We start from the raw sequence: 17,149 nt of genomic DNA, 5'->3' as shown, positions 1-17,149 counted from the left end.
TCTAAAAATACCCCATACAAAACCCCCACTAAAACATAATCAAACTACGCCAGGCCGGCCGCACGGAATAGATGGGCCTTCAGGGCTCGGCGAAAAAGGCGCAGGTCCGCAACTGTACGTAGGTCGGGGGGTAGGTCATTCCAGAGGGCAGGAGCTGCCACAGAGAAGGCTCTCCCCCTGGGGGTCGCCAGCCGGCATTCTCTGGCCGACGGCACCCTAAGGAGGCCCTCTCTGTGGGAGCGGACTGGTCGAAGGGAGGTGTTTGGTAGGAGGCGGTCTTGCAAATACTTAGGTCCATTGCCACGGAGCGCTTTAAAGGTTGTTACTAACACCTTGAAGCGCACCCGGAAGGCCACCGGCAGCCAGTGCAGCTCGCGCAGGAGAGGTGTTACATGGGAGTATCTAGAGGCCCCCAGGATCCCCTGCGCGGCCGCATTCTGCACTAGCTGGAGCCTCCAGGTGCACCTCAAGGGGAGCCCCATGTAGAGAGCATTGCAATAGTCCAGGCGGGAAACAACGAGCGCTTGAGTGACCGTGCGTAGAGCGTCACGATCCAGAGTTCCCCAACGTTTCTGGCTTTGCGGACTGGCGGGGGGCTGGTTCCATATGAGTGGCCTGCCACTCACTTAAATGGAGTGCACGCGCACACACATTCGCCCACTGCTCACACAAATGACAATGCGCACCCGCGCAATGCCGGCTATTTCCATGGCCGTTCACGGTCTTCTTCTCTTCTCTCGTAGTACATTGAAGAACTGCTCCTGAGCAAGCAATCCCTGCTGATCTTCTTGGAAGAGGTCTTCTCTGGGTCTCAACAGCTCTCTCTCTCCGGCAGAGCCTGGCTGAGCCTGGTCCTCAATGCTTATTACGCTGGGACCATCCCAGATGTCTTGATAGTGCCTGTTAGCATCTCTTACGAGAGAGCTCCTGACTTCATTCACGGGGGGAAGGAGGTAAGAGCAGCCGTGGCCAAAAGGCCCTGCAAATCTCAGATCCCAACTCTAGGATCTGAGAATCCTAGAGTGGGAATTTGGAGATAATCTAGGACAGTGGTTCTCAACTTTTTTAATGCCGCGACCCCAACCGGTCGTAAGTCGAGGACTAAACCGGTCGTAAGTCGAGGACTAAACCGGTCGTAAGTCGAGGACTAAACCGGTCGTAAGTCGAGGACTAAACAGTCGTAAGTCGAGGACTAAACCGGTCGTAAGTCGAGGACTACCCAACCGGTCGTAAGTCGAGGACTTTCCCTGCCTGGGAGCGCCGCGCATGCGTGGTTCTGTCCCCTGCGCCGGCCGAGGCGTAGCTGGCAAGCGGCAGAGACGGAGCAGGCCGACCACCAGGTGGCCCAGCCCAAGGGAGGTAAGGCACCCGCCGGAAAAGGGGGGAAAAATGGCGGACAAAAAAAATGGCAGACAAAAAAAATGGCGGACAGCCTTGCTTGGCGACCCCCATGAAATGGTCGATCGACCCCAAATGGGGTCCCGACCCACAGGTTGAGAACCACTGATCTAGGATGAGAGTAAGAGCCCACCTGCAGCCCATAATGGCCCAGTCTCTGCCCTAAGTCTGCTGCCCTGTCCCTTCTGGGGTCCAAACTGAAGACAAGCATGTGGCCTCCATCCACCACTGGGGGCATCCACCAGGAAAGGGTCAACAAAGTCATAATGTTGACCACAGCTGATGTCTGCATTGCTTGTTCCATTTTCCAGAGCCCCAACCAGACTCTCGGTCTCTGGACCACTGTGTGGACTCTCTGCCGAGCCGCTTGTCGGGGACTGGGCTGCGTCCGGATCGACCTTGGTCAGCCCTTCTCCTTGCAGGTACGGAGGGGAAGGCCTCTCGGACATCCAGCCCTGGCCCAGCGGCCTCTGTGCCGGGGGAAATGCTTGGGAAACATGGCGATGCCACAGTAACCGCATGGTTGAAGCCCCATCTTGGTTAGGCATGGATTGTGACGCCCTTCCGTTTTCTGATGTGTGGGATGCACCTTACACAGGTAGTCCTCGACTTAAGACTGCAAATTGAGCCCAAAATTTCTGTTGCCAAACAAGACATTGGTTAAGTGAGTTTTGCCTTGTTTTACAACCTATCTTGCCACGGTTGCTAAGTAAATCATTGCAGTTGTAAAGTTACTAACACGGCTGGTTAAGTGAATCTGGCTTCCCCCTTGAGTTTGTTTTGCAAACGGTGATCACATGACCCTGGGACATGGCAACCGTCATAAATAGGAGTCAGTTGCCAAGTGTCTGAATTTTGATCAGATGACCATGAGGATGCTGCAAAAAATGGTCATAAGTCACTTTTTTTTTTAGTGTCATTGTGACTTTGCACAATCACTGAACGAACTGTTCTAAGCCAAGCCAAGATTCTTTTTCTTTCTTCCTAGGAATTTGTGACAAACAGATGTTTCAGGCAGAACAGCTCTAGGAAGCAGCTGAAAGAACTGCTCTTACCTGAAATTTTGGGCAGCTGGTAAGTCTGTGTGAGAGTTGTGGAGATGTGAAAGCTGCAGTGCTTAGCCCACCCACCCCTCCCCCACAGGGAAGATGCAAAAGTCCCAGCTGCAGTTGAAGAGACCCAACATCTGTCTGGATCCAAGGAAGTCAGCCAGAAAGGAACTCAAAAGGTTTCTCCAGTTAACTTAGACAGAGGTCGCATCTGTCTTGCTTAGCAACACATTTTGGGCTCAGTTGTGGTCGTAAATGGAGGACTCCTTGTACAAAAGGGGCAGATTTCCATTGCAATTTCAGGTCCATCTTTTTGTCTGAATTAGCTAAAGAATCTGTTCATATCCTCAGAAAAGGTTTGGACCTGGGCAGGAAGCCAGTGGGGCAACTTTGAATCAATTAATCTCCCTTAGCCCACTCCACCTCACAGGGTTGTAGTGAAGAAAATAAGAGGAAGGAGCATTATGCACAGCACCTTGAGTTGCTCACCCACAAAAAACTCTGGGCTGTTAGTCTAACAATAATATTATTTTAATCTGCAAGATCCTTGTCAGTGGCCAGAAATTAATACAACTTGTAGACCAAATGATCTGCAGGAATCCTATACGTTTGCTATTTAAATAGACCAAATGTGATCTTTGAGCATTGGAGGAAGGATGGAATAAAAAGCTCAATGATAGAGATATAGATAGATAGATAGATAGATAGATAGATAGATAGATAGATAGATAGATAGATAGATAGATAGATAGATAGATAGATAGATAGATGGAGGGATAGATGGAGGGATAGATGGAGGGATAGATGGAGGGATAGATGGAGGGATAGATAAAGGGGCGGACGGAGGGAAAGACAGTACTGATCCAAAAAGCTGCTGTTCACCAGATCCTCATTCTCTGGTTTAATAGCTCCAGCATTCTGGATTGTGAGAAAGTTGAATGTTGGCCGACGAGCTCTCAAGATGTTGTGGCACTGACTGTAGAAGAACAGGTTTTGCTGGACAATTTAAGCCTACATGCTTTGAGTGGTAAGTAGTTGCCCTGTGAAAAAAAGGCTACTTAAAATAATGAATGCTAGTTTGGTGTAGTGGTTAAAGTCACCAAGCCAGAAACCAGTAGAAGTTTTAAAAGGTTTTTCAGCCCCACCAAATTCCAGAAATCCTGATCAAATCAAAGAATTCTAGTGACAGAAAATCTGTTGTTTTTGACTGAACTCTTTCCCCACTCCTAATTGTCTCTCAGAGGACTCCATAAAATTTTCCCATTGGAAGGACTTGGTGGATCCCATTTGAAAAACCTAGCATTAGATCATCTCTGAGAGACGATCCTGGACCAATTCCAAGAGTTATTTGGGGAGGAAAATTGGGGAGAACATGCTTCTGTCTTCTCCACCAACCTCTTAGAAGAAGGGCCTGAATGTAAAGTGATAGATAAACTACAACAAATTCAACCTTTTTCAGCATAAGGGATGAAGTAAGCATAGATTATTTAGCACAAAAGGTGTCTTCTTGGCCTCACAGAAGTTGGAAAACAATAAACTAGACTTCGAGAAATCTTCTGGATTCTCAGAATGCTTCATCCAGAGAAGTTCAGCTAAAGAAATGCATTTCAGACGAGATTTTCCAGGTCTAAATTCTCCGTGTCTCTTGAGTTACTGCAGTTCCTTCCCTGGATATCAGGAGATAGCTCTAAGCAGAGGCAGCCTGTTGTCAGCCAGCTCTGCACGTTATTGTTGCTGCATTTGTCTGTGTTTCTGCCAGCTGTGCCTGCCTGTCTGTTACCCACTTGGATAACGTGGCACATGAGTCCCTTCTACATCCCAGAGGTGACGAGAAAGATGTTGTTCCTGTGTCAAGGACACAGATGTGTCGGTAGACAGACGCCTACGTTCAGATGGTTTGTTCCCATATCAGGTTGTGTGAGACATGGCAGGAGTTGCTTAGGTAGTGAGTGTTAACTGGCAGCAACAGTAGAAGAGCTGGAAAGAGTAGAGTAATCAATCAAGGAGAGAAGCAACCTAGAATTAAAAGGAGAAATTAACCAGTAGAACAGCTTGCCTCCAGAAGTTGTAGGTGCTTCATCACTGGAGGTTTTTAAGAAGAGATTGGACAGTCACTTGTCTAAGATGGTCTAGGGTCTCCTGCTTGAGCAGGGGGCTGGACTAGAAGACCTCCAAGGTCCCTTCCAGCTCTATTCTGATTCGGTTTCTCTTGTGCTGTCTTGGGTAAAAGCTCCAATGTACAGCTCTGAACACTCCTCAATGCACTGGGCTGCATTCACTGGAGTCTTATGTACAATCTTTAGGATGGATAAGCCTATCTCATAGTTTTGGTGGGTTCGGACATGTTGTAGTTTTGGGAACATTGAGAACACTTCTGATGCTCAGAGAAAGAGTTTCTGCTCTTTCCAGCTTCTGAGAATGTTTTTTTAAAAAAAGGAAAAGTAAGGCTCCTCCATGGGAGAATAGCCCTTCCTGTGGGACGTGACCAGATGGCTAGTCCTTGTTTGATGGAGAGGATCTATAGGAAACTGGAGCACTCAGAATATGCTGGTTACTAGCCAGTCCCACTTAGTTGCTTAAGAGCCTTTGTTACATAAAAGATGGGGCTCACGTGTCAAGGTGAGTTTTTTAGTTTATTGCTATTCTCTGAGTGTGGATGTAACTTCCCAATTATCAGTTATTTTAGTATAATAACTCCAACTGCTCTGTCTGTGCTAATGCATAGCCTGCGTGACTTTGGTATAATGGTTTATGAGCGCCCGCTCGCTGTCTCTCCATTTACGATTCAGGAAGAGTAATATTGCTGCGAAAAAGAGTACCTTACCAAGATAAATCCTTTCCTTTAAAAAAAAAAATATATATGAAATTTTTAAAAAAGCAAATGGCTCATCCTGGCCTATTGCAGTCAATTTATTCAGCAGGAAAAACAATTTGGGTCCAGCCAATCCACCTGGGTATGTTCTTGCAAAACAATTCAGTTCCTACCGATTTTACTGTTTGCTAGTAAGGATTTAAGAGTCCATTTTTTGTTCAGCTGAGATCATTTTGACAACCCCCGACGGCTCGGTATTATTATTTCCTTTGTCCAGGGCAGGGTTTCTCAACCTTGGCAATTTTAAAATATGTAGACTTCAACTCCCAGCATCCCCGTGATCATGTGATCAAAATTCAGATGCTTGGCAACTGGCTCATATTTATGACAGCTGCTGTGTCCAAAGGTCACGTGATCACCTTTTGACCAGCCAAGTCAGTGTGGAAGCCAGATTCACTTAACAACCAGGTTACTAACTTAACAACTGCAGTGAGTTGCCCTGTTTAGCAGGCTTTTCCTAAGAGCTGGTCCGGAAGAGCCCCATAACGAGGTACCTGCAACGGTGTTATTTTGCTTTTCATCCCAATAGCCTTTGCTAACTCTGCCCACTGTCAACCTTCCTAGCAGGTATATCATGTTCGGCCATCATGGCAGTCCAGATCCTCTCTGCACTTCTACACAAGCACCAAGAGGTAAGAATGGAAAGTAAAGAGGGGCAGGGGGGAGCTCCCACTTTCTCCCAGGAACCTACTTAGGGGTTGGGACCTTGGAAATAATAGGAACTGGCTTGCTCTGTAGAACCTCAAGGGGCATGATGACTTGCTGTATCTCCTGAGCTTCTCATCTCCTCCAAAGGCTAAACATACTCCATGTTATCAACTCTCCTCATGGGACTGTGGACTTTTTGTTTCCTTTCTTTTCTCTTGCATCCTTGAACCATCCTTAAAAGTGGGATGCCCCAAACTGGACCAGTCCTTGAAGGAAATCTGGCCAGCACACAGTAGAGTGAACATGGAGCCGTGGTGGCACAGTGGCTAGAATGCAGCATTGCAGCTGATTCTGCCCACTGCCAGGAGTTCAATCCTGACCGGCTCAAGGTTGACTCAGCCGCCCATCCTTATGAGGTCAGTAAAATAAGGAACCAGATTGTTGGGTTCCATATGCTGATTCTGTAAACTGTTTAGAGAGTAGGTATTTTTCCGTAAGTGACACTGAGCGTCTGGATTTCCTTCAAGTACAGTCAGCATAAGACTTCTCCCAGCACTCATGTCCAGGGTGATCCAAAAAGCTGCTGACGGTACCAGGACTAGCAGTTTTTCGTCTTGGGGGCTTCTGACCTGACTTATGATTCCAGAAGTATATTAAAATCTATTTGGCTGAATTCTTTTGGTAGCTGTGCTGCCATTTGTGACAACAACATCTACTTAAAACTTAGTTGCCTCATACGAAGGACTCCAGGGCAATCCATAGGAAAGATACAAGGTAGACCCATAAAGGACGGATTGGGGAAGATATCCAGAGATACCCTGTCCAAGAGAAAAGTTGGACAGTCTTTCAAGATTGATGTCAGCCCTTCCAGATAGGCCAAATCAAGAAGCAAAAATGTTCTTTTACTGTCTTATCAGAAACTTGAAACTTGCTCAAGTGTCCCTGGCAGGGGCAGGTGGTCTCAAGCCCATCAAATTATTCCAGATTAAGCAAGGAAATTGCAAGACATCAACAATATATTTATTTTCCTGGCTTTCTTTCTTCCTGCTTCCACCAGGGGGTTTTCCTTTCTCGACTAATGCAAGACTTTGTTTGGATCACCGATGAGATCCTGATGCGCAACTGTGATGTGGGGTTTTCCGGCCGGGTCCGTGATGTGTTGTGTCATGGCCTGTCCCTGCTGCGAGAGTGCATTACCCTTTTTAGACTCTCCTTGGGAGATGTCTTGGTGGTTCCCAAGAAGACCGAGGCGGCCATCAGGGAGCTGAGCCAGCACAGCATGGCTCTCTTGCCCGTCTTCATCCAGGAAGCTGTTGGGGGTGAGTATCCAGGTCCTCAAAGTCTCACAAAGCCTACTTAGATAATCTGGCTTGCTGATGATTTGATGGCTTCAGAGGAGTAGTGAAGAACTTTGGCTAAGATCACAGAGAGAGACTGGCTGGATAATTCAGGGTATGGCCAGAAGCAATAGCAAACACTTCAGTTTGGGCTTCATCTGCTCTTTCTTCTAAGTTCTGGGCTTCTCAGAGCCATCAGCCTCTTACTGTATCTCTATGGCTCCCTTCTCAGCCATCTTTCGTCCCTTGGTTTTGACTCTACAGCAGGTCACCCTCTGGCCCTGTGCTTAACCTTTAACCATCTCATCACCTCTTTGATTTGTTTCTCTTCCTGAAGTTTGGTAGTGGAAGTTTTTAGGTAAGACTCTAGGCAGTGTTTTTCAGTGTTGGCACTTTAAGACTTGTGGACACAACCATGCTGGCTGTGCAATTTGGGGAGTTGTAGTCCATGCATCTTCAAGTTGTGAAGGTGAAGAAACCCTGATTGAGGTACCTCCTAACAGTTGCATTAATGTGCATTCCTCCTATCCTAAGAAGAAAAAAAAGAAATACATACCCTGATTCAGATCTGTGTGTGTTTGTGTGTGTGTCCATCCAATGCTCAGGGAGACAATGAAGACCTTTCCTTTCTCCTAAACAATGGTGACGCTTGTGTAGTGTGCTGCTAAGTACATGAAAATGATGGTGTAAAGTGGGGCGAATTCAGCTTTACTCCTCCCATCTTTTGGGCAGCTTGTTCCATCAACGCTCTTCTGATGGAGGTGCTGCCGTATCTGGGGAGCCCTGAGCAGCTTGGGAACTTCGTCCTGGCCCACGAAGAACTTCACAACAAGTCTGTCCTGCTGGTCCAACTGCTACCCAAAGATTTCCTTCTACGCCAGGTAGGCAGTATTTGCTTGTTTGCTGGGATTTGCCCAAGAAGAGACTGGACAGTCCCTTGTCTGGAATGGCATGGGGTCTCCGGCTTGGGCAGGCAGGTGGATTAGAAGACTGCCAAGGTCCCTTCCAACTCTGTTATTCTGTATTTTGTGTAAATTCATTGGTTGATAAATATAAAAGACAACCACTTTTCTTGGTTTCTTTCTTAGTCTGTACTTTTAATTTCTCTTTAATTTTTTTTCTTTAAGATCATGGGTTAAAGATTTGTTTTTAAAAGGTGAAAATTGCCATTTATCCTTAATTTTGCAGTCACTGATGGATAATCCTAATGCAGATTTTAAAAAGTTCCAATGCCTGCAACTGCTTGTTTGTTCCTTTGTCTCTTCCAACATACCGAAGTGCTCTTATTCCTAATTCGTAGGAATGTGCTTCCATCTGCAGTTTTAAAAGGGGAATACAGCAAAGTGGGGGGGGGGTCTCCAACCTTGGCAGCTTTACGACTTGTGGATTTCAACTCCCAAAATTCTTGGAGGCTGTGCTGGCTGCCATTTTTCTGTTGAGGAATTCTGGGAGTTGAAATCCACAAGCTGTAAAGTTGCCAAGGTTGGAGACCCCTTCGGTAGAGTAAGAGGGAATTGTGGAACTAGGAATATGTAGCAATAACTCTGTGAGGGGTTTTTTTTAGGAATTTTGGGAAGCAATTTGTATTTGCATTCTTTTTGAAGAACTTGGAAACAGTTTTGCCTTTTGCTTTTGAAGTATTAGGAGATTTGCCACAGAGCAACTACTAAATATGAGTAGGCAGCTTTCGTGAGTTAATGAAATGGGTGTCCATGACTTACGACTTCTTGGAGAAGATGCCTACTCTGAGTCATTGGACTGTGCCTCCGATGGGGCTTGAATTACTAGCTATGGATCTTAGGCTGCCTGTGACTAACAAACATACATCTTCACTTGCAAGTAGAGTATTAATACAGCGCATTTTCAGGTGCATAAATGAGTAACAGTCGTTGCAACAAGCTCCCTGTAATGTAAGTTCAGTTTTATTACCACCCATTTTGCAGATAAAGAAAGGAATGTTTGTCCAGACTTGATTATGGCCAAGGTGAAGGACTTTCAGTTGTTTTTTTCAGACCTCAGAACCTGTTGGTTTTTTTAAAAAAAATAAAATAAAAAATCCTGGATCTCAAGAGGCTAAGTTCCAGTGATAGAAGATCAATGCACATCAAGGAATTTTCCCCACTTTTGGACCATAATCTCTTGTGAAACTCCAACAAGTTTCAGATTTTGAAAAACCCTGTTCTACATGGTTCACGGTGAACAGAATCACCATCAGGCAATTGCAAAAGACAAGTTTACGTGAGACAGCTTACATCCTGTGATAATTTTAAGTAACATCTGCCTATCACCGTTCCTTGGGAAGGATTCGATAGAGGGAGAAAAATTCCTGTAACTTATGGACCAACAAGCCTGAGCCTATAATGGTACTTGGGAATAACCTTGGAGGTGACACACTTAGCGTATAGTCCTCAGTGGAACCACATCTACATGGAGGGAAGCATGCCGTGAGGGACGCTAAGGCTCTGTCTTAGGCCTAGAATTCCTCAACATCTCCATAAATGATTCAGACAAGAGGATAGAAGGGGAACTTATCAGATTTGCAGATGACAACAAGTTGGGGGAATAATCAAAATTTTAAAAGATAGGCTCAAGATCCAGAAGGATTTTGACAGACTTGAGCATTGGGCCTGAAATTCAAGGTAGAGAAAAGTAAGCTTTACAGTTAGGCAAGAAAAATCAAATGTACAGGTACAGATTAGGTGGAACCTGGCTCAATAGCAGTAACTGTGACAGGGACCTTGGAGTCCTAGTGGACAATCGCTTAAATATGAGCCGATTGTAGCCTTTTTGTATTAGCACTACCGGATGGCGAGCGTTGTAATAAACTAGTGGAGAGTCGCAGAGGTGGGAGATGCCAAAGGACTTTTGAGCCGTTTGTTCCCTGCCAGCCCAGGTTGGCATTGACGCCTTTCCCCGCTTCCTCCCAGCCTTGCCAGTCGGTGCACTACTATTGCCAACACGCCCTGGACAAGCTGGTGGAGTGTGGACTGCTGGTGGCCGAGGAGGTAAGGAACGCCCTTCTCTCCAGCACCAACCCAGGTTGGTTGTCACAGCTGCCTTTCCCATCGCTACAATGAACAGGGTGCAGGAACACCTAGTCCTCGAGTTAGAACACTTTGCTTAGTGGCTGTTCGAAGTTACAGCGGCACTGAAAAAAGTGCCTTAGGGCCATTTTTTGCACTTATGCCCGTTGCAGCGTCCCCGTGGTCACGGGATCAAAATTCATACGCTTGGCAACTGGTTCACACTTAATGACGGTTGCAGTGTCCCGGGGTCACGTGATCCCCTTTGGCGAGCTCCCAAGAAGCAGAGTCAATGGGGAAGCCGGATTCACTTAACAACGGTGTTACTAATTTAACAACTGCCTTGATTGGCTTAGTAGCTGTGGCCAGAAAAGTCATAAAATGGGGGCAAAATTCACTGAACACAACTTCTCACTTAGCAACATAAGTTGTGGTCGTAAGTTGAGGGCTACCTATAGTCCTCCGTTAACAGCCACAAATAAGATCGGCAGTTCTGTTGCTAAGCAATGCAGTCATTAAATGAGACATCATGTGATTATGCTCCCTTCCGCCACTGTCGTTCAGCAAGCTCACAATGGTTTAGTTGGGCCCATTACTTTACTCAAGGGCTCCCCTCCCTTCCCGTTGCCTGGAGCTGATGGGTGCCTCTCCTCCACCTTTCCCTCCTGCAGGTGCCCAGCGATCACTTCGTGTGTGACACAGCCCAGAAAGGCTTTGCTGAGAAGTTTCTGTGGAAGGCAACTGAAGATTTTGTCGACACTGACAGTCGGAATGAGACCGAGAAGCAGTGCTTCAAAGTACGGGTGCTCTGTGCTCAGGAATTGGGGGAGGGGCCCGGTCCTTTTTCTCTGCGCTCACCTACCCATCCCATTAGATCTTCAGGTTGGTAGGATACGGAGCTAGCCATGGACCCAGGAGTCTTCGTAGAGTCTTGCACAGTCGCTTTTTCCACGTTGTGCGTGGCAGTGGGTTCCTTCCCCTATACAAGTGTGAAAAGTGTAGGTCTGTGATTGAAAAATTGTACAGTTGGAGGGGTCCTTGAAAGCCCAGCTTTGCCTGAACCCTTGAAGTATCCTTGACCGATGTGGATCGTCTGAAGCTAAGCTGGGACAGATCTGGTTAGTATTTGGTATGGAAGTCTATCAGAAAGTCCCGGGGCTGCAGGCTAAACAAGGGAATCAAAAAATCCCAGAAAAAAAAAACTAGTGGCAAAGTGTTTCCAGACTTTCCAAAGAAACTCAGTGGATGAAAGCCCTAAGTCTTACTTTCACGGATGGTTATCCCGCTTCTGTTTGAACACATCTGGCAAAGGGGAGCCCACCATCTTCAGGGCAGGAAGAGGAACAGTTAAAAAAAAGGGGGGGAGGTTTCTGAGTGGCCAATTGCAATTGCAGATGAGGTCTAGATCTGAAGAGGCTCAGGTCTGGCCAGGAAAGATCTCCTCTATCTCTATGGAGATCCTCCATCATCCAGGTCAGGGGTAGGCAACCTCGGCTCTTTTATGACTCATGGACTTCAACTCCCAGAATTCCTGAGTCAGCTATGCTGACTCAGGAATTCTGGGAGTTGAAGTCCATGAGTCATAAAAGAGCCGAGGTTGCCTACCCCTGATCCAGGTCATGGTTGTCCCAAAGTGCTTTTCCAAAAGGCAACTGGACTTTCTTGATATTTTTCCTTGAAAACGTTTTGCTTCTCCTCCAGGAAGCTTCTGTTCTGGGAACTGAAGAAGCTCCTTGGATGAGAAAGGAAACATTTTCAAGGAAAAAAACCCAAGAAAGCCCAGTTGCCTTTTCAAACGCACCTCTGGGACATCTCCTGTGTGAATACCTGCACCTGGAGAATGGCTCTTTCACGGACTTCTCTCCTGTTGCAAAACGCAATGCTCTTGGATGTGTGTGTCAAGGACAAGGCTGCTGTCACATTTCCTGTTCTTGCCACGCTCTTTCCCAGTCGTGGGAGGAAAAGGAGAAAACCTCATCCCTGGTCCTGAAGGCTTCTTCCTCATCCCCATTGTAAAAGAACATCAAATTATCATATCAATTCCTCTTTCTTTTGTTCCTTGGCATACGCATGACGCTTCTCCAGCTCGCAGCCTGTCTCTTTAAATGCCAGCCGTGTGGGTTGCTGCTTTGAAGCCTCCTTCCCTCTTCTCAAAAGGGAGCAAAGTTCTCTGTAATTAAGTGGCTGGGGCTGAACCAGGGGGCCTGCCAAGCTTCCTTCCCCAGCATCTGCCTCTCCTGGCCCAGCCAGCGGCTCCCAAGCTTCTGAGTAGACACTGCCATCTTCTGGGAACCGAAAGGCAGAGAGACAGCCCTTAAAGGAGGGACGGAATTTCCACAGCTGTTGTTGCCTTCTTGTTGAAACATAGGAATCATAGACCCATAGGGCTGGAAGAGACCTTGGGGGTCTTCTAATCCACCCTCTGCTGAAGGTAGGAGACCTTATTCCATCCTGGACAAATGGCTGACCAATCTCTTCTTAAAAACCTCCACAACTTCTGTAGGTTCCTTCCTTCTCTGTGGTTCAGATCTGTAGTTCAGCCCTTTTTTTTTCCCCTCCCTTAGGTAAATCAGTCAGAAAGTTGCTCCAACCTCTTTGTGTTCCTCTGTGGCCTCCTTGGCCCTCTGCTGAAGACGTTGGAGAGAGCCATTGTCTTCCTTCAAGAGGTGGATTTCCCTCAGCCAGGTGGGCCTATACCTGGGGTTCCTTTGGTTGGGGGGGGCAGCCATAATTTCCCCCAGGAAAGTGGGTGGGGGCAGCATTTAGGGAAGGCTTTGAAGTGTGGGTGTGAACTTCTGAAGCTTTGCGTAGCTTTCTGCGTACCTGAAAGACAGGTAGCTCAACAGCTGGTGGGCACTGACAGCTGTTGGAAGGCCTTTGTGATAAGAGAACATCAAGAGGCTTCCTCTGGTCCAAGGTCTTGGTTGCCTTGGATCCATAGCCGGCCTTTTTTTTGGAAAGGGGGATTAGTAAAACAGTTCCAGATTGGGTGAGAGACCAGCAAAGTCCTACTAGAGCGAGAGAATGGTGTCTTCCAAAAAGTCTTCTTCTGACATCTCTTCCTTCGTTGTCTGAAACTCTGGAGAATTATGAATGAATTACGAATCCATCCTACAGTTTTTCTCACTCTGAGAACCTTTTCCCTGTAGAATCTCTCTTCCTGGAGGAGCTGCACCAGGCCTTGGTGAAGCTGGCAAGAGAGGACGGTTCTTTTGGTGAGTCTGGAAGTGTAAAATTAGTGTGAGGCAGCAACTAAGAAACTGAGACCCGGATTAGGAAGGCCCCAATTCCAGTGAGAAATGTCTGCCGCTCTTAGCCTGTCACATCTGATCCAGGGCTGGGCAACCATGGCCCCCTTTACGAACTGTGGACTTCAAGTCCCAGAATTCCTTGTCTGCAGGTAGTCTCTGACTTCCCATTGTAACTGAGCCTGGAAAGATGGCCGTAGGATCGCCAGTTGGGTAAGCAGCCAAATGGCAGTCACGTGACTGGGGGAAACAGCCGTCGTATGTATCTGTTTGGGGGTCTGTCGTAATTTCTCATGGTCGTAACTCATGCACTACAGACAGTTCTCAACTTGCAACCATGTGTTTAGTGACTGTTTGAAGTTACAGTGACGTATGACCAGTTTTCAGACTTACCACCATGGCAGCCTCCCCAGGGTCACGTGATCAAAATTCAGTCGCTTGGCAACTGGCATGTATTTGTAATGGTTGCCCCATCCTGGAATCATCTGGCTGCCATTTGTAATCTTCCCAGCCGGCTTCCAACAAGCAAAGTCAATGGGGGAGGCCAGATTTCGCTTAACGCCCGCACAGTTCACTTAACAACGGCAATAATTCACCCAGCAGCTGTGGCAAAAAAGATCGTAAAATGGAGCAACAGCCACTTGACAACCGCCTTGCTTAGCAACAGAAATTTTGGACTCAGCTGTGGTCCTAAATGGAGGATATGTTTTTATTTGACAATAGGCATTGCCATCACACGGCTGAGATCCAGTTTCCCTTTTAATGGCCCTGTGTGAACAATGGCCAGGCCCTCCCCAGCTCAATAAAAATTAGATTTTGCTGTAGAAAGAGGGCCAGAGATGGTTCAGGGTCAAAGTGGAATGACAGTTAAGAAGGTTATAATAAACATTTGTGGCTGGTGGTTCTGAATTTGACCTTGTCAAGGTGACAGCCGTCTATTGTTTTAGTTGGCCTTGTCGTAAGATAAGGAAAGGGAGTAACTTTTGACCAGGGTCCAGTACTAGGGTCATTGCTGGGATCAGCAGGGGAGGAATTTAAGCACAGGAATAGAAACATCTCATGATGGTTGACTCCTTTGGGGTCAACCTTATTCTTGATCTGGACTGAGTTCAGTAAAAGTTCTTTTAATACTGAGAATTCATTTGACAATTGGAATTGAAAATATATTCTGGCTGTTTTTAAAGGCCACAGTTTTTCACTGCTTGATGGAGTTCATGGATGGAGGTTCTACTTCAAAAGAAAAAAGAAAGACACTGGGGCATCGGGGAGGGGGGGTTCCAAAAGCTTTGTAGCTGCCATCTTTATCCTCCCACCCCCCCAGGGCTTGCTGTTAAAGAATAATATATCCTTATAATTTGTGTTTACACCGCTTTTTTAAAAAAAAAATCCAATGCTTCTCATGTTATTTATAATAATTCCCGTTAGATTGAAGAGAAGAAATAGCTAGCCTAAAACAGCCATTCATAAAGCCATTTCTGGCTGCCTCCTGTTTCTAATCCTGAGATGCATCCAGATAATTTCCTGCAATTTCTTTTGCTTCTTTTTCAGAATGTGCCAACAAGGCCTTGACTGCCACCGCCATTCGCATCTGCAAAGAATTAGGGGTAAGAACTTAATTCACTCGAGATGTTCCAGATTGCAAAAACCTTTACAGCTTCAGAAGCCAAGCATGGAGCTTTTCAGAAAGTAAATGGGTTTTTTTTCCTCTTAAGAGAAGAGCACTGGGAGAACAGAGTGATTAAGTTTCAGGATGAGGCATGCTTAAAGGGGAGGGCTGTTTAATTCCCTCCACCCACTGATATTTCATCAACAAGGACATCTTCTTCTCTCCCAAGATCAAAGAGAGTTTTTTACTCCAGGACCCTAATGACAGTTTCTTCATGCTTCTCGCTGCCCCCTTTAGTAGAGTATCTGGCTCTGTTTGATAAAGGAATTAAGATTGGTGGGAATTGTTCCTGCATCAATTCAGAATGTTAGTGGTCTAATCTTACATTCCTTATTCCATGCTTCCATGCAGCCTGTTAGAAATAACAGTTTCTTCATTCATTCATTCATTCATTCATTCATTCATTCATTCATATGTGTCGATCTGCCAGCCTCTGCTCTCTGGGAAAAGGGATTCTCTTTGATTTCTCTTCCAGGTGTTCAAGGAAGTGATGGAAGAAAAGAAACTTATTCTCCATCTATCTGAAACTTTCACTGCCCAAGAAAATCAAAAGAAACTGGAGAAATTCATCCATCAGTTTATCTACTAGATCCTTCGATAGATCTTCCTTTAACAGGCAGAAGAATTCAGAAATCTGACTTAAGAGAGTTCTCCCCCACCCATCCATTTGGACCGCTGTTTTGTTTGTGGTTCTTGTTTTGAAATGTTGTTTTCCAGGAAGAGGGAATTTTGAGTGCCAGCAACGTGGCCAGTTAGGTTAATAAAATCAATTAACACTGAAGCATGAGTGTGGATTGTAGCGTATTTGTATTAAAGACCATTACCAAAACTTCCATTTATGAAACAAGAAGCAACCAGCCAGAAGGAAGGCATTTTTTTAAAACCATTTTTAAAATGCTGCAAGGTATGGTAGGCCACATATTATCTGGGTAGAAAGATGGCTGAATTTGACATTGTTGGATGAAGATAACAGCATCAGTCCAGCTAATCATCATCCGTGTTTTCTACCCAAATTGGTGGATACTGTTATTTAGAGGTTTATAAGCTTTTGGAGAGGCAGTACAGGCAAGTGGTGAAGGTTATGGACTAGGAGCAGAGGAAGACCAGGGGGTTCATCCACGTGGCATCCCGGCTGACTCAAAGAAGAGAGCCAGTTGGGTGGAGTGGTTAAAGGCCTCTGCTGAAAGCTGAGAAAACAAGAGTCCTCATCTGACCTCAGGCACAAAGCCACCTGGATGACCTTGAGCCAGTCACTCTCTCAGCCCTAGGAAGGAGACAAGGGCAAATCATGCTGATCCTCCCTCCCATCTACAATCCTCCTTTCTCTGCCTCTCCCTCAAAAAAACCTGTAGATGCAAAGCCAAATACTTTTTATCCATCTGCAAGGCTGGTCGGTTGGTTGATTTTGTATCCCCACCTTTATTATTTTCACAAATAGTTCAAAGCGATCATATTCAACACACCACCCTATTTAAAACTCGGACCACACGTTTTCTGAATAGTTTTTATCCCAGAGCTGTAATTGCACTCAACAACGAACTAAAGAGCCACCATCAGTGAACTGTTGGACAGCATTACTTGGTCTGTTGTGTGGATGTTGGGTGGTTTTAGGGGTGGGGATTGTGGTGGTGGGGAGTGTGTTTGGGGATTATGTGTGTGGGACTTGGTTTTTGGGTGTCAAGTAAATTTCGTTGTATATGTATACTATGTACGCACATACAATGACAATATAAATTTAAAGCGCTCCATGGCATCGGACCTGGATACCTCCGAGACCGCCTTCTGCCACAGATTCCCTCCCATAGACCGGTACGCTCCCACAGAGTGGGCCTCCTCAGGGTGCCGTCGGCCAAGCAATGTCGGCTGGCGACCCCCAGGGGGAGGGCCTTCTCTGTGGGTGCCCCCACG

General features: G+C 46.3%; 1 protein-coding gene across 1 annotated transcript in view; it reads left to right on the top strand.

Moving 5' to 3' along the window:
- GPAT2 (glycerol-3-phosphate acyltransferase 2, mitochondrial) overlaps window positions 1-15,830 on the top strand; it is a 28,239-nt gene extending 12,409 nt beyond the window's left edge. The window contains exons 9-21 of the mRNA XM_029283257.1: window positions 744-953; window positions 1,710-1,820; window positions 2,387-2,472; window positions 3,356-3,474; window positions 5,884-5,951; window positions 7,025-7,286; window positions 8,037-8,185; window positions 10,232-10,309; window positions 10,999-11,124; window positions 12,892-13,012; window positions 13,477-13,542; window positions 15,124-15,179; window positions 15,717-15,830. Of these exons, the coding sequence (XP_029139090.1) occupies window positions 744-953; window positions 1,710-1,820; window positions 2,387-2,472; window positions 3,356-3,474; window positions 5,884-5,951; window positions 7,025-7,286; window positions 8,037-8,185; window positions 10,232-10,309; window positions 10,999-11,124; window positions 12,892-13,012; window positions 13,477-13,542; window positions 15,124-15,179; window positions 15,717-15,830 (1,566 nt within the window). The remainder of the gene's footprint in view (window positions 1-743; window positions 954-1,709; window positions 1,821-2,386; window positions 2,473-3,355; window positions 3,475-5,883; window positions 5,952-7,024; window positions 7,287-8,036; window positions 8,186-10,231; window positions 10,310-10,998; window positions 11,125-12,891; window positions 13,013-13,476; window positions 13,543-15,123; window positions 15,180-15,716) is intronic.
- The last annotated feature ends 1,319 nt before the right edge of the window (window positions 15,831-17,149 follow it).

Source organism: Protobothrops mucrosquamatus, unplaced genomic scaffold, assembly GCF_001527695.2.
Source record: "Protobothrops mucrosquamatus isolate PMUCROS unplaced genomic scaffold, P.Mucros_1.0 scaffold_50, whole genome shotgun sequence".
NCBI lineage: Eukaryota > Metazoa > Chordata > Lepidosauria > Squamata > Viperidae > Protobothrops > Protobothrops mucrosquamatus.
Note: the sequence above shows the minus strand (reverse complement) of the source record. Positions and strands in the feature narration are given on the sequence as shown.